Source organism: Maniola jurtina, chromosome 14 (assembly GCF_905333055.1).
Source record: "Maniola jurtina chromosome 14, ilManJurt1.1, whole genome shotgun sequence".
NCBI lineage: Eukaryota > Metazoa > Arthropoda > Insecta > Lepidoptera > Nymphalidae > Maniola > Maniola jurtina.
This window is the reverse complement of record NC_060042.1, coordinates 471,570-485,595: the sequence shown is the minus strand read 5'-3', so window position 1 is coordinate 485,595 and position 14,026 is coordinate 471,570. Positions and strand designations below refer to the sequence as shown.

General features: G+C 39.3%; 1 protein-coding gene across 1 annotated transcript in view; it reads left to right on the top strand.

Annotated features, from left to right (window-relative positions):
* Window positions 1–14,026, top strand: part of LOC123871548 (protein singed) — a 53,399-nt gene that overhangs the window by 30,694 nt on the left and 8,679 nt on the right. Inside the window, exons 3-6 of the mRNA XM_045915412.1 lie at window positions 2,245–2,353; window positions 6,283–6,430; window positions 10,195–10,380; window positions 10,673–10,901. Of these exons, the coding sequence (XP_045771368.1) occupies window positions 2,245–2,353; window positions 6,283–6,430; window positions 10,195–10,380; window positions 10,673–10,901 (672 nt within the window). The remainder of the gene's footprint in view (window positions 1–2,244; window positions 2,354–6,282; window positions 6,431–10,194; window positions 10,381–10,672; window positions 10,902–14,026) is intronic.

The window sequence follows — 14,026 nt, the reverse complement described above, 5'->3', positions numbered from 1 at the left end:
TTTTTCAAAATTCCGTAGGAATTCTTTGATTTTCCGGGATAAAAAGTAGCCTATGTGTTAAGCTGTGTGTGTGTTACGTTGTGTGAATTTCAGCCAAATCCGTTCAGTAGTTTTTGCGTGAAAGAGTAACAAACATACACACTTGCATACACAAAAACTTTCACTTTTATAATATTTGTGTGATAGTCTGATAGATCAGATTGGAATCTGCCGGCGACTGATTTGTCGGCACGTCTGTACTCCGCGTAACTACGTGTGGAAAGTAAATTGGTAACCCCCACCCGGTAGTGTAATTGAGAGGCGAGGGTCGCACCCCATTGCCAAGGTCTCCAGCTGTTTGCGTCTCCCTCCCGCCCGCGATCAATAACCCAGGCCTCCGACCTCCGCCCGCCCTGCCAGCTCGAACCATTCATAACGATCAAACATTATTGATAACTGTGATTTGCCTTGAGTTTTGCCCAGGTGTAACTAAGATGATTGATCAGGCTCATTCAGGCTCAAAATGTTGAATTCGCAAAATGTTGAACTTCAATTCCCAAGATGTTGAATCCCAAAATGTAGAATCTTAAAACAAAAACAAGAATCGGTTTGCGGCATCCACCCCCATAGTGCTGAGTGGAGGGGTGTAACAAGAAAATAAAACTAAGTATACGGAGTTGGTTCAAGTGTAGGTAGTTTCGTTCACCTTGTGGTGACGTGTGGCACACCGCACACTACTTTCAAGACCTTCTGGAGTAAGAGTTTTTAGGATTCCGCTATCACTAAGCCTCCGCTGTCCGTCCGTCCGTCTGTCTGTCAGCGGGCTGTGTTGAAATTTTCACAGAATGTGTTACATATCTAGTGCCGGTATAACAACAAATAATAAAAATTTCAAAATAGCCGTCATAAAAAATAAAATAAAAACTATTTTTATAGTATACGATGATACGGAACACTTCGTGTGCAAGCCCGACTCGCACTTGGCCGATTTTTCATAGTAAGTAGGGTCTACGCCCGTGATCAGTTTATTCAGATTTCAATAGGATTGGTCGCGCGTGGGCCGATAAAAGTCGTTTAATTTGTACCCGTTATGAATAAAAGCTAACCGCAAAGTGTTTCATTAACTATTCAGACACGCAAATTAATGGCCCATACATACATAAACGTTATGTTACGTTATATTTTATAGTATTCAGCTTCTAATAAAATAAGATAAAATAAGATTTAAAGATTTACTAGTCCAAGATAATTGCACCTGTCTAGAAGCTATGTTTTCTATGAAATGAATATAACAGTTAGCTGTTAGAGTAATTGCTTGCGGTGAATAAAGTAAAATATTACCTTTTCTAAATTGGTTCAGGTCTGGTTATTTTGACTGTTGAAAAATTACAAAAGTTATAGAGCGGTTAGACACACGCCTTTTTTTAGATATAAACTCTCGGGTACGCGTTGAACCTGTGTTCTTTGCGTAGGTTTTCGGAGGACATTCCGATTCCGACCTGCTGTTCTGAGTGGCGTTTATACAATGTTGCATGTGATTTTACATATCTCTATGTATGTCAGCAGTACAAGTTAGAACGAAAACCCGTGTTGAAGTGTAACAGTGCCTCGTATTGTTTACAAGCACTAGATTAGTATTCTCACGTGAAAGCAAACTGCACTGTTATGGAATTGAAAAGAAACGTGTACAATTGTTTACTACGGGTACCTACCTATGTGTCTAGAGCTATTGACAGCCGACCTATGTTTTAATGTATGTGTGTTCGCGTGTGTGTGTGTATTGTTGTGTATGACCGAGTGTGTGTGTGTGTGTGTGTGTGTGTGACACGGTTCCATGTGGAGACGCCATTTCGCCAATTTGTAATCGTTGTAACTAGTGAAATAAATTAAATAGAAGTACCTAATGGTTGTAATCAAAGCAAGCGGTAATCTCCCTGGCGCAGTGATAAGCGCTGTGGTCTTATTAGTCCCGGGTTCGATTCCCGGCAGGGTTTGGAATTTTATAATTTCTAAATCACTGGTCTGGTCTGGTAGGAGTGGGAGGATACCGTTCTACACTTTTTTTTTGTTAGTTGTTGAATTTTGAAGGGAATGGCGGGTCCAAACGCGCCCGTTGCCCACAGCAAACTTATCTGGGTATTCTTCTTGATATCGTTCTCTCAGAACAAACCAATTAACCAACACAATTTCGAGTTTAGTGCGGATTTACAATATGTAAGTGTGTAAAATGTAAGGTATTGTACCTAATACGACCATTTGTTACAGGTATGATCTACCTGCGCTCACACTTGGACAAATACCTCGCCGTGGACTCGTTCGGCAACGTCACCTGCGAATCCGAGGAGAAGGAACCTGGCAGCAAGTTCCAGATCAGGTGACTATTTATTTGTTGATAACAGCTCCCTTGACATGATCACCAAGAGAAGGTGACCACCAAAGGATTTACTGAGATTTAAAATCAAATAAGGCAAACATTCATGGACTATAGAACCTCCTATTTTTGTCGTCAAATTCAAATTATGTATTAAAATAGGGTAGGATTGTACACTTTTTGTGGAATTTGTAAGATAATGTAATGGTGATAAAACTAATTACATAAACTTAAAACGAATGCTACGAGGGTTCCAAATGCGCCCAGATCTAAGATCCAAGAACAAACTCAGCCGGGTATTTTTTTATCATCACCACTGAAACATATTTCCTGAAACTTATTAGAACTATCAAAGCAGTCAGGCAACTCATTCCCAAGCTTCCTTATCATTTATATCGTCTTTCAAAAAGACTCACGTTATACCGGTTCACAAGTGCGAATCCCAAAATCGGTATTGGCATGGCGGCGCTAAATATTCACCGTTGACCGTAAACAGTAACCCGCTTAGTTTCCCGTTGCACACAAATCGCCAGTTCTCGTGTCGTCCCCGGATACCAATAAATCTCAGCCGCGGCCCTCTCGAATACTAATCCGCGACTCTGACTCACCGGAAACACGACTCGAGACTCCCCAGCTTTGTGTAAAAAGCTATGAGATTCATTGGTTTCGCGCAAACCTGTTTCTGATCAATGGCAAGGTGTTTTGGTTGTTTGTCTCTGACAGGTTTGCCATATCTTATAAGTATAGATTGTTACGGCCATACTCACGTATGTATCAACGTAAGCCCGACTTCCTTTTTAATAGGGACTCAGCTCGCAGCGCGTCGCGATTGGGACGAACTGAGTCCCTATGAAAAAGAACCCCGAATGGTTTCGAAGCTATTCGGACTTGCCTATCTCTCAATAATTCTCCGTTTCTTATTCGAACCACTAGGATGACTAGGATATGGGACGCTCTTCTGGCATCAGTTTTCCACTTATAATATAACTACAGTGCCTGGCAAACAACTTGACCATTGACGCGATTGGCGGCCGAATGGCACGTGCACGCGATTGGTTGATACGTCGACTTATTTGTTTCCTGGATTTACCAACTTTCTCTTCAGGTCCAATGGGCACTATAACAGCTTTTAGTCAAGAGTGAATAGGCATCTCCTAGGCAAGCGAACTCCATCTTAGTCTGCATTATCACTTGCTAGTAGAACTTAAAAATTAATTATACCTACTTATTAAGAAAGTAATACACATAATTACAGCCTACAGGTATGTCCATTTAAGGAAATTATGATTGCTATCATAAACATGAAGAGGCGATTTGTCGAGATCGCTCGAGGTGCGAAGGGGTACACACAATAATATTTTTTTTGAAAGCACCCTCTAACCCTAAGGGCTTTCATTTCATAATCCAATGAGTTATTTGGCACGCGCTCATTAAAATTCACAATTCAACCCCTGTTTAGACAGGGGGAGCTTTCTAAACAAAATGAACAAGATAAACTTAACGTTAAAACAATGGCCTAAAATTGCTTTTAATTTTTTGCGATTTCCTAAATTTTTGTTTAATTTTTCCATTTTCATTTATGTTACTGTGCAATAGATTAGTCAAAATAATTCATTTTCGTATTAACTCATGGTGCTTTTGTTCACGAGACTTCTATGTAGCAATTTTCAGTATTGTATTTATCAGTATTTACCATCAGTCATTAGTTTACTATGTAAATTAGTTTTACATTACTTTTATGCGGTGTCAAATTTTAAGTTCTGAACATATTAAGTAAATTATTTGGATCGACGAATAACTTTTTGGAGTTAAAACTGTGACTGTACCACTGTAAAGTGGGACTGTGAAGTGTATAAATATAAATATAAGGATATAAGTAACACCCCTATTTTGTCTAACCCTTTTAACTTGACACCAGAAAATGTCCCGAAAGAATTCCACAATCCTGGACGCTAACTTCTTTAACTTGACTTACAAGAAAACACTAAACAATGTTTGGCAAATATACCTACTTGCCTTTCTTTAAGAGTTAAAAGAAAGCCAAGTAAAGTCAAAACACTTGTACAAACTGAGGGATGATTCAGTTAGAGCATGAGTCACGTGGCTTGTTTGTTTATCTTGGAGAAATGCTGTGAACTTGTGCTTGTGAGTCAGAAGTCAGAACTCAGAACTGAGACGATCGATAGCGATTTGCGAAGGAAGCCTGTCGTACGGCCGGCAGAGTATGGAGACGTTTTCATCAACATGGCGGGACAGTAGGACTATTTATAAACTGCGAATTGATGTCCCAAACTGTCTGATTTCTTAAGATGTTATGACTTTTATGACTGCTAGAAAAGACAGACCAGACAGACGATGGAGCGTTATAGTTGCATCGCTTCTGTTGTCTTTCTCTAAACTTAATTTAGAGTACCTGCATCTTTTTCTTTTTAATATAGTTACAAAAGGACGAAACATGAGTTTCACATTTAAAGACTCTAAAAGTGCGCGCTTTAATTTAAACGATAGGCTCACGACTGGCGGCTAAGGTCACGAGGTTTGACAGCTCTAAATTAAATTTAAAACTGTCAAACTGTGTCTGTCCTTTTCATATTACATTAGTAAGAAGAGGATGCGAATACTCTATAATTCTGCTCAAAATTCAGTACCATTTAGCTAATTTATCGACACCTTAAAACTCTCTTTTTATCTACATATACACTTCTTGCACTATTATATTATGTATAAAGAGGTGTTTGCAAGTTTGTTTGTAGGGGGTAATCTCTGGAACTACTGAACCGATTTTGAAAATTCTTTCACCAGTAGAAAGCTGTATTATATATATTAGCTACATTATTCTTGAGTAACATAGGCTATATACATAATTGTAATAACGCGCGAAGTTTTTTTTTTTATTCATTATAGGGGCAAGCGCTTGACCACAATCACAAGTGGGGCGGGTTTTGCTAGTATTAGTTAAAGCTAATTTTATTTTACAGTTTTTAGAGTTTCAAGGTAATGTTTCACATTCTTTTAATGGTTCCTCAAGTACAAAAGTGATTTGAAAATGAAGAGACACTCGGATCCCCCTTCATCTTTACGCCCTTTGACGGCACTCGAAGCGCCTGCATTTTAATTAACTGCCAATCCCCTGTTGTGACGAGGCCTTTCATTTGTTACGACTAGGAACGACGGCTATACGGCTATAATGGCTATGAAGATACGCTAAAATCTACACCATAGCATACAATGTTGTACCTACTTACCTACATCTTCTACGTTGTAGTGCTCGTTATCCGACATCGATGGAGGTGCTTTCGTAATTTTTACGTCTGCATTTCCAACGATTGAACTTATCTCCAATTTATCTTTTCTTGAAAACATGATACAAAATAAACAAATAATAGGAGCGGTCTACATGATCTGACGTTATTATTTCTAATCTAATATATTATCAAACTAGCTGATGCCCGCAGCTTCGCCCGCGTGGATTGGTCAGATCCCCTGCAGCATCAGGATTGAGGAGTTGGACTCCAATTTTTTTATGAAACAATGTCGCAAAGTTCCTCTATCGATTAAAAAAGAAATGACGCAAATCGGTTCAGAAATCTCGGAGATTTCGGACTCCCTTTTTGAAAGTCGGTTAAAAAAGTAGCTTATGTTACTCCCTGGTCAATTCTCTACTTGTCTGTGAAAATCCCGTCAAAATCGGTTCAGCCGTTCCCAAGATTAGCCTTTTCAAACAGACAGACTGACAGACAGACAGACAGACAGACAGACAAAAATTTTAAAAACGTTTGATTCAGTTATAGTATCGTTAAAATAACCATATGACCTTAATATGCGGTTGTTATTTCGAAATTACAGACAGACACTCCAATTTTATTTATTAGTATAGATTCTACGGGTTGAAATATTTCCAGCTGTATTAATCTGCTTTTATGTTTCCCCAGTGTATCTGACGACGGAACCGGTCGGTGGGCACTACGGAACGTGGAGCGAGGCTACTTCCTCGGCTCCAGCTCAGACAAACTCACGTGCACCGCCAAGGTGCCAGGTGACGCTGAACTATGGCATGTTCACCTCGCGGCACGACCACAGGTAACACCTAGTTTTTTTAAAAAATCATTATAGGTAAGCGTTTGCCCACAATCACACCTGATGGAAAGTGATGATGTGAACCAAGATGGGAAGCGTTTACCTAGAAGTTGCCTATTCACTCTTGTTTTTATTGGTAGGAAACACAGATCGCGGAGTATACCAAACCTTAGCCATGCGTATGAGGAATGATGACGCAAAACGTTTAGTGCGTGTAGATGGAATGTCGACGACATATAAGGGATGGAAACTCGCCCGATGGCTCGTGATGGGATGGTTCGGTGGTAAAATGGTGAAGGGGGCAAGACACAGACACTCTGGTACTGCAAATGTTCATTGGTGGCGGTAATCACTTAACATCAGGTGACCCGCCTGTACGTGTTGTTGAAGATTAGATAAGTTTAATTGATAACCTATTGGTAAGGTCACACTAAATTATCCTCAAGCTTGCGTTCCCAAAACCCTTACGAAAGTTTTCTTACTATTCAGAAGCCAAAAAACCTGGGGAAAATGAAACAAACTGTGAGTTACGATAACAAGTGGGTACCTATGTATCTAACAAGTGTAAATTAAAAATTTTCAACACCCCCGACAAATCATTTTCAAATAAATAATTATGTATATCTAGGCAACGTCCATCTTGACAGTTTGACATTTGTCAAGTGACACTTGAATATTATGAACCTAAGGGTTATCTAACCTTCTTTTCTACAAGAAAACTAGAAAATAGCTGATAACTTTTAAACGGCTCAACCAATTTTTTTGGATTATAGCTAAGAACACTCTCGATCAAGCCACCTTTCAAACAAAAAAAAGTAAATTAAAATCGGTTCATTCGTTTAGGCGCTACGATGCCACAGACAGATACACAGATACACAGACACACAGATACACAGATACACACGTCAAACTTATAACACCCCTCTTTTTGGGTCGGGGGTTAAAAAAAAGAATAGAACATAGAACATCATTCTGCGATTAATTTTAAGTTTATTTTTAGGTTAACGACTCACATCGGCTGGAAGTTAAAGTAATAAAACACTGAGTAATCACTTTCTAACTTGGAAAGTTTACCTATATCTTTATACCTTCTAATATAAATTTCAAAGCAAAATATTGTCGGTCATGTTTTAGCCAATAAATGTTTATTTTCAAGTGAAACGCTTCCTAATTCGAGAATGATTGCGCACTAATGTAAATGAAAGTCACGCTTGATTCAATCCCATCTCATCTGGCTTCTAAGTTAAGGGCCGGACTACACTCCATAGTTTTAACGATATCTGCGTTTCTGAAACTGAAATGAAATAAAATGAATATCTATTAACAATACTTGGTTACTTAAAACTTTCACGGAGTCGGCTCCTTACCTAGGAAAGCCCGTAGAATAGAATAGATTTTTATTCAAGTAAACTTTTACAAGTGCTTTTGAATCGTCAAATATGTAATTTACCACTGATTCGGATTGCCGTTCCCACCGAGAAGAATCAGCAAGAAACTCGATGGTTGCTCTTTTCAATTGTTCAATTTACAATAATATTCATATCATAAGGGTCAGTATCTTCCCAAACATGGTTGAAGCACCTAATTAAACATATTAAGGCAATATTAAGGCACGAATATATTCTATATTTATATACTTATTATACGGGAATATACACATACCTACTTTGCTTTTATTTTGTTAACAAGTGTAAATTAAAAATTTATAACACCCCCGACAAGTGAAGGCATCTTGACAGCTTGACATAAATTTGTCAATTGACATAATATTAAGAACCTAACGGTTATCTAACCTTCTTTTCTACAAGAAAACTAGAAAAGAGCTCATAACTCTTAAACGGCTGAACCAATTTTTTTGGATTATAGCTAAGAACACTCTCGATCGAGCCACCTTTCAAACAAAAAAAAGTAAATTAAAATCGGTTCATTCGTTTAGGCGCTACGATGCCACAGACAGATACACAGATACACAGATACACACGTCAAACTTATAACACCCCTCTTTTTGGGTCGGGGGTTAAAAATGGATTGCATGCAGGTGAAGATGTAGGGATTGAACGTTTCGACTGTTTATGCGACTTGTGTGCTATGCTTCATTGCACAGTCAATTTAAACCTGTTACAGCAATAAAATAAAACTTTGGCAATCTTTTTCACTTTATTGGAATACAAATGGCTGCACGATTGTGGATTATTTTGCTCTCACTGGCATATTCGCAGAGCGCTCTCTCACTCGACCCTAGGACTAGCGTTGATCCTTCAATCTGTAAAACGCGCGATTTTAAGGGGGGGGTTTATTCATAGCCCATACAAACTTAAACGTAGCTTGGCTTTAACAAAACTCAATGAATTTTCTGTCTGTTAATTTTTGAATGTTCTAGGAACTAATATGTTTGTCTATGGTTTTCCAAAATAATTTGCTTTAAAGTTACACGGGCTAAATCCGTGTAACTTTAAGGCTACAAATTTTCACAGAAATCTGGTAAACACAGATAGATTCTCGCCAAAACGTGTCTACGAAATTTCATTGACGGTTGCCTAATGTTCAAATGAAAATGAAACTACGTTATTGGATAGAATCAGGCGTTACTTTGCGGAAGTTCATGTTTAGCAAGAAACAGTTAAAAATTATTTTGCTATAATCCGCCAACAGGATAAATCTGTATGGTCAAACATGCAGTTACAAGCTAAGCACCGCTTACCTCCCCAACCAAGCAATAAAGCCAAGTTCCCAAGCAAGCACTGCCACCACCATTCACATGCAACACCACACAAGACTTTTCCACTACTCTCGACGCACGTTTCGCCCCGACACCGGAGCATCCTCAGGAGATTTCGACTTGACAATACAGCATTGTAAAGTCGTCGTCGAGAGTAGTGGAAAAGTCTTGTGTGGTGTTGCATGTGAATGGTGGTGGCAGTGCTTGCTTGGGAACTTGGCTTTATTGCTTGGTTGGGGAGGTAAGCGGTGCTTAGCTTGTAACTGCATGTTTGACCATACAGATTTATCCTGTTGGCGGATTATAGCAAAATAATTTTTAACTGTTTCTTGCGAAACTACGTTAGTATGGAGCGAGTGACGAGGAGTCCTCTGTTAATACCGCAATTAAATCCAGAGTCTGCATGATAAGTAAAACGCGATACAATAGCTATCGCTTACCGCTGATGGAATCAGCTTAAAAGGATAGAGTGTAGTAGTGCTTTTACATCTCATTTGCGCTCAAGCCTCAATCTTCGAAGCATTAAAATGACGTATCATTTCTGTATATTATGTCGTGTTTTCATTTCCGTAGAGGAAATTGAAATGCCTATCGTCTGGGAATTTCTTTACCGGATTCATTTCGAAAATTATGTAATTGAAGTTAGTATTTTATGTTTAGCTTTTGTCGCTTTATTGCAATAAAACCTTGAGAAAATAATCTGACTATCACGAATGTCTTTAATTAATCATGTTCATGTATTCTACTTTTTCTCCTTTTTCTTCCTAGCTTGGACTCGATATTTAGAGTATCCTTTTATTTATATTACGCCGGACCTGTACACCTAGTTACTTATGCACCCTACCTACACATTTGAACTTTTAAATATGAAATGAAATGATTTATATATTTTGCTAAAAGTGAGTAATCAAATATAAGTACATTGACGGATAGTGTCTATAAATAGTCTCTTTCACCCACAATTATTGATCAATGACATAAACCAGGAACAATAAAGGTCCCAAAATAATTCCCTGTTCGAAATAGTAACAAAACGCTTTGTTCCCAGGTCAACCTCCGCTCGATCGGCCGCAAGCGTTTCGCCCACTTGTCCGAGTCCCTGGACGAGATCCACGTGGACGCCAACGTGCCCTGGGGCGAAGACACGCTCTTTACCCTCGAGTTCCGAGCTGATGAAGGAGGCAAATACGCCCTGCACACTTGCAACAACAAGTACCTCAGCGCTGGAGGCAAGGTTAGTATTTTTTATCATTCGTACTTACTACGTTATTATGATTATGTCAGTGTGCATGTATACTTGACAGTGTAGGGCTGTGACTGGACCCCGCTTCAAGGCCATTGCAAACTTGACGGGAAACTTGATCGTTATGGCCAGCGTAATTCTAAGCTTTTTTATGAGGTCCTAGGTTACTTATTCCGAGACGAGGATGGCGGAGGAACATGTGTGGTGGAGCGCTCTTGGGAAGGCCTATGTCCAGTAGTGGACACAAACAGGCTGATTGATTGATTGAACTTATTCCCCACAGCTCCTCGACACGTGCACATCAGAGTGCCTGTTCAGCGCGGAGTACCACGCGGGAGCCCTGGCGCTGCGCGACAGCGCGGGCGCCTACCTCGCGCCCATCGGCTCCAAGGCCGTGCTGAAGACGCGCTCCACCGCCGTGACGCGCGACGAGCTGTTCTCGCTGGAAGACAGCTTGCCGCAAGCCGCCTTCATTGCCGCCCTCAACGAGAAATACGTCTCCGTCAAGCAAGGTTAGTGTGACTTCTGGCCCCGGTGTAGGCAACATTGATCTCAAGAACATGCTCGCTCAAAAGGGCAAAAGCCCAGAGCCGTAAAGTCATTTCAAAAGCAAAAGCACTCGCACTAAACCAACTTCGACGAGAAAGCGAATCGCTTCGTACGAGTCCTGACGTGTAATTTCGACCATGCAAACTTGTACGATGAATAAATATGTCTTATCACTATCCTTTTTATTATGATGTGAAAGTGTATTTATTGGTTTGTCTTTCAATCACGTCGCAATGGAACCACTGATCGACATAATTTTTTGCATGGTTATAGTTAAAGATCTGGGGAGTCATGATATTATAGGCTAGTTTTTATCCCGGAAAATCAAAGGGTTCCCACGGGATTTTTAATGACCTAAATCCAAAAGTAAAGGCGATCAGTACTTAGATACTTGTAAAAGTTTATTTGAATCAAAAAATTATCTAAGTAGGTATTTCTATTGATAAATATTCGAAAAATAGTAAAAACACGTTACGAGCAGTTTAAAAAAAATAACAGAATAGCAAGAGGGAGTAACAAAAACGAACTTAGAATTGGAATGAACGAGCACTGTAACTTGAAACTGATTTAAATAGAGTAATGATACTGGTAATGTGCGAAATAATTACACCAATTTCTTGAACTCAGAATCTACAATTAAGTATTCCTATCATTAGATATATTATGTTAATTAAACTTTAAATTAATGGCTCTTCGAGAAACTGATACCTTAACAACCACTTAAAAATAACTACATAATAAAGTTCAATCAAGTCCCTCGGAATAGCCGTAACTAGTATCTTTGATTAGTTACAATTACTACGAAATAACACGAATGTTATTCGTACAATTGCAATGACAGAAGATTGCGGGCGCTCTGCAATTGAGAACAATGAGATCGGCGAATGAGAGGTACTTAATTGCTCTTTGAGATGGAGGAGGTTAGGACTAGACTACACTGACTCTTCAGAAATTAATTAGTTTAATGTATTCATTTTCTACCTGATTGCACTATTATAAATAAATAAATAAATAAATATTACCATTTATTAGATAAAATCATAATTATTTTAAAGGATTATTCTGTTTATCCACCCTAAAGCAGCCACCCCGGTGTGTATTCAGAAACGTGTGTCCATCTATCCACCCCGCTTCCACTCCGGGTGGGTAGGTACATATTATATTGTTCTTGGACCGGATTTAAAAAAAAATAGCGAACAAACGAGCAGGCGGGTCACCTGATGTTAAGTGATTACCGCCGTCTATGAACCAGTACCAGAGGAACCGCCAATGCGTGGTCGGCCTTTCAGGAACTTGTTGGTCCGCTTCTTGAATAACCCCATGTTAATAGACGGACACGTTTCCGAGTATACACCATAGCGTGGCAGTTTTAAGGTGGATAAACGGAATAGCTATTTCAAACAGGCGCAAATACTACGCAGGCAATTACTTTTTTAAAAAAGCTAAGTTAACCACGGCTTGGAGAGTTTCTAGCCTGCTGAAACTGAGGCTGAGGTCTATAGAGTGCACTTTGACCTTGCTCAGACTTAAGGCTGTTAAAACTATAGACAGATTATACCGCTGGCATAAGTCTGTCTCGTTTTAACTGAAACTTAAGTCTAAGCAAAGTTAAAGTGCTCTCTATAGATTTCAACCTCAGTATTAACTGTCAAGTGAAGGTGTTCCACACAACTGACTGACTGATCTTTGATTAGTTACAATTACTACGAAATAACACAAAATCAAATGTAATTCGTACAATGGCAATGAGAGAAGATTGCGGGCTCTCTGTAATTACTCGCCACGATCGAGAGCGACGAGATCGACGGATGGGAGTTAATTGCTCTTTGAGATGCACTACACTAGGTCTGGACTACACTGACTGGTGTTCAGTAACTTCAGTATTTATTTATCAGTGGGAGGTCCCGGTTTCGATTCCCGGCAGAGGTTTTAAAATTTCTAAATTTCTGGTCTGGTCTGGTGGGAGGATATAAAAGGGAAAGCTGACTGACTGACTGACTGGTCTATCAACGCACAACTGAAACTACTCGACGAATCCAAACGAAATTTGCCATATAGATAGCTATTATCCGCTAAAAAAGGATTTTTGGAAATTCAACCCCTAAGTGGGTAAAATAGTGTTTTGAAATTTTTGTAGTTTACGTGGACGAAGTCGCGAGTATAAGCTAGTAGGTATACAATAAAATCAATACTAATGAAATACTAATGAATAATCGTACCAGAAATAACACTGTTTTTTTTTGTAAGGCGGTCATTTTGAAATTTTTAATAGCGGCAATAGAAATAAACATTCTATTTTATGTAATTGACAAGTGTAAATTAAAAATTTATAACACCCCCGACAAGTGAAGGTTACAGTAACTAGAAAAGAGCTGATAACTTTCAAACGGCTATAAACCTATTTTCTTGGATTATAGTTAAAAGAACACTCTCGTTCAAGCCATCTTTCAAACAAAAAAAAAACTAAATTAAAATCGGTTCATTATTTTAGGAGCTACGATGCCACAGACAGATACACAGATACACACGTCAAACTCATAACACCCTTACTTTTGGGGTGGGGGATTAAAAAGGCACTCAGAACAGGTTGTAACTCTGAAAAGTCTAAATATAAAAACAATAGCTCAGGATCCAAGCAACAACTCCTATCCTAATAGGTGTACACAGCAATTCTTAACTAAAAATTATATGCATCGAACAAGAAAATTACATTCTGTGAAAATTTCAACTCTCTACCTATTACGGTTGACAGATACAGCCCGCTGTCAGACGGACGAACGGACAGCGGAGGCTTAGTAATAAGGTCCCGTTTGCACGTTTCCGCTACAGAACCCTATAAACAACGACCTGTCTATGCCGACGCAGGCTCACGCCAGACAGGAAGCCCTGCTTGCGGTGAGCTTAGGCTGCGATCATGTTACTTTTCAGTTTTACTTGGCTACGTGACTTCAAAACTTCAATACAACCTACCAATTCAATACTTCAGTACTAGTTGATGCCCGCAACCGCGACTGGATTTATTATACGCGTTAGATCGACATGGCAATCGGGTATGCGCTCCCCACACCCGCACGTCGCCCGTGCTATC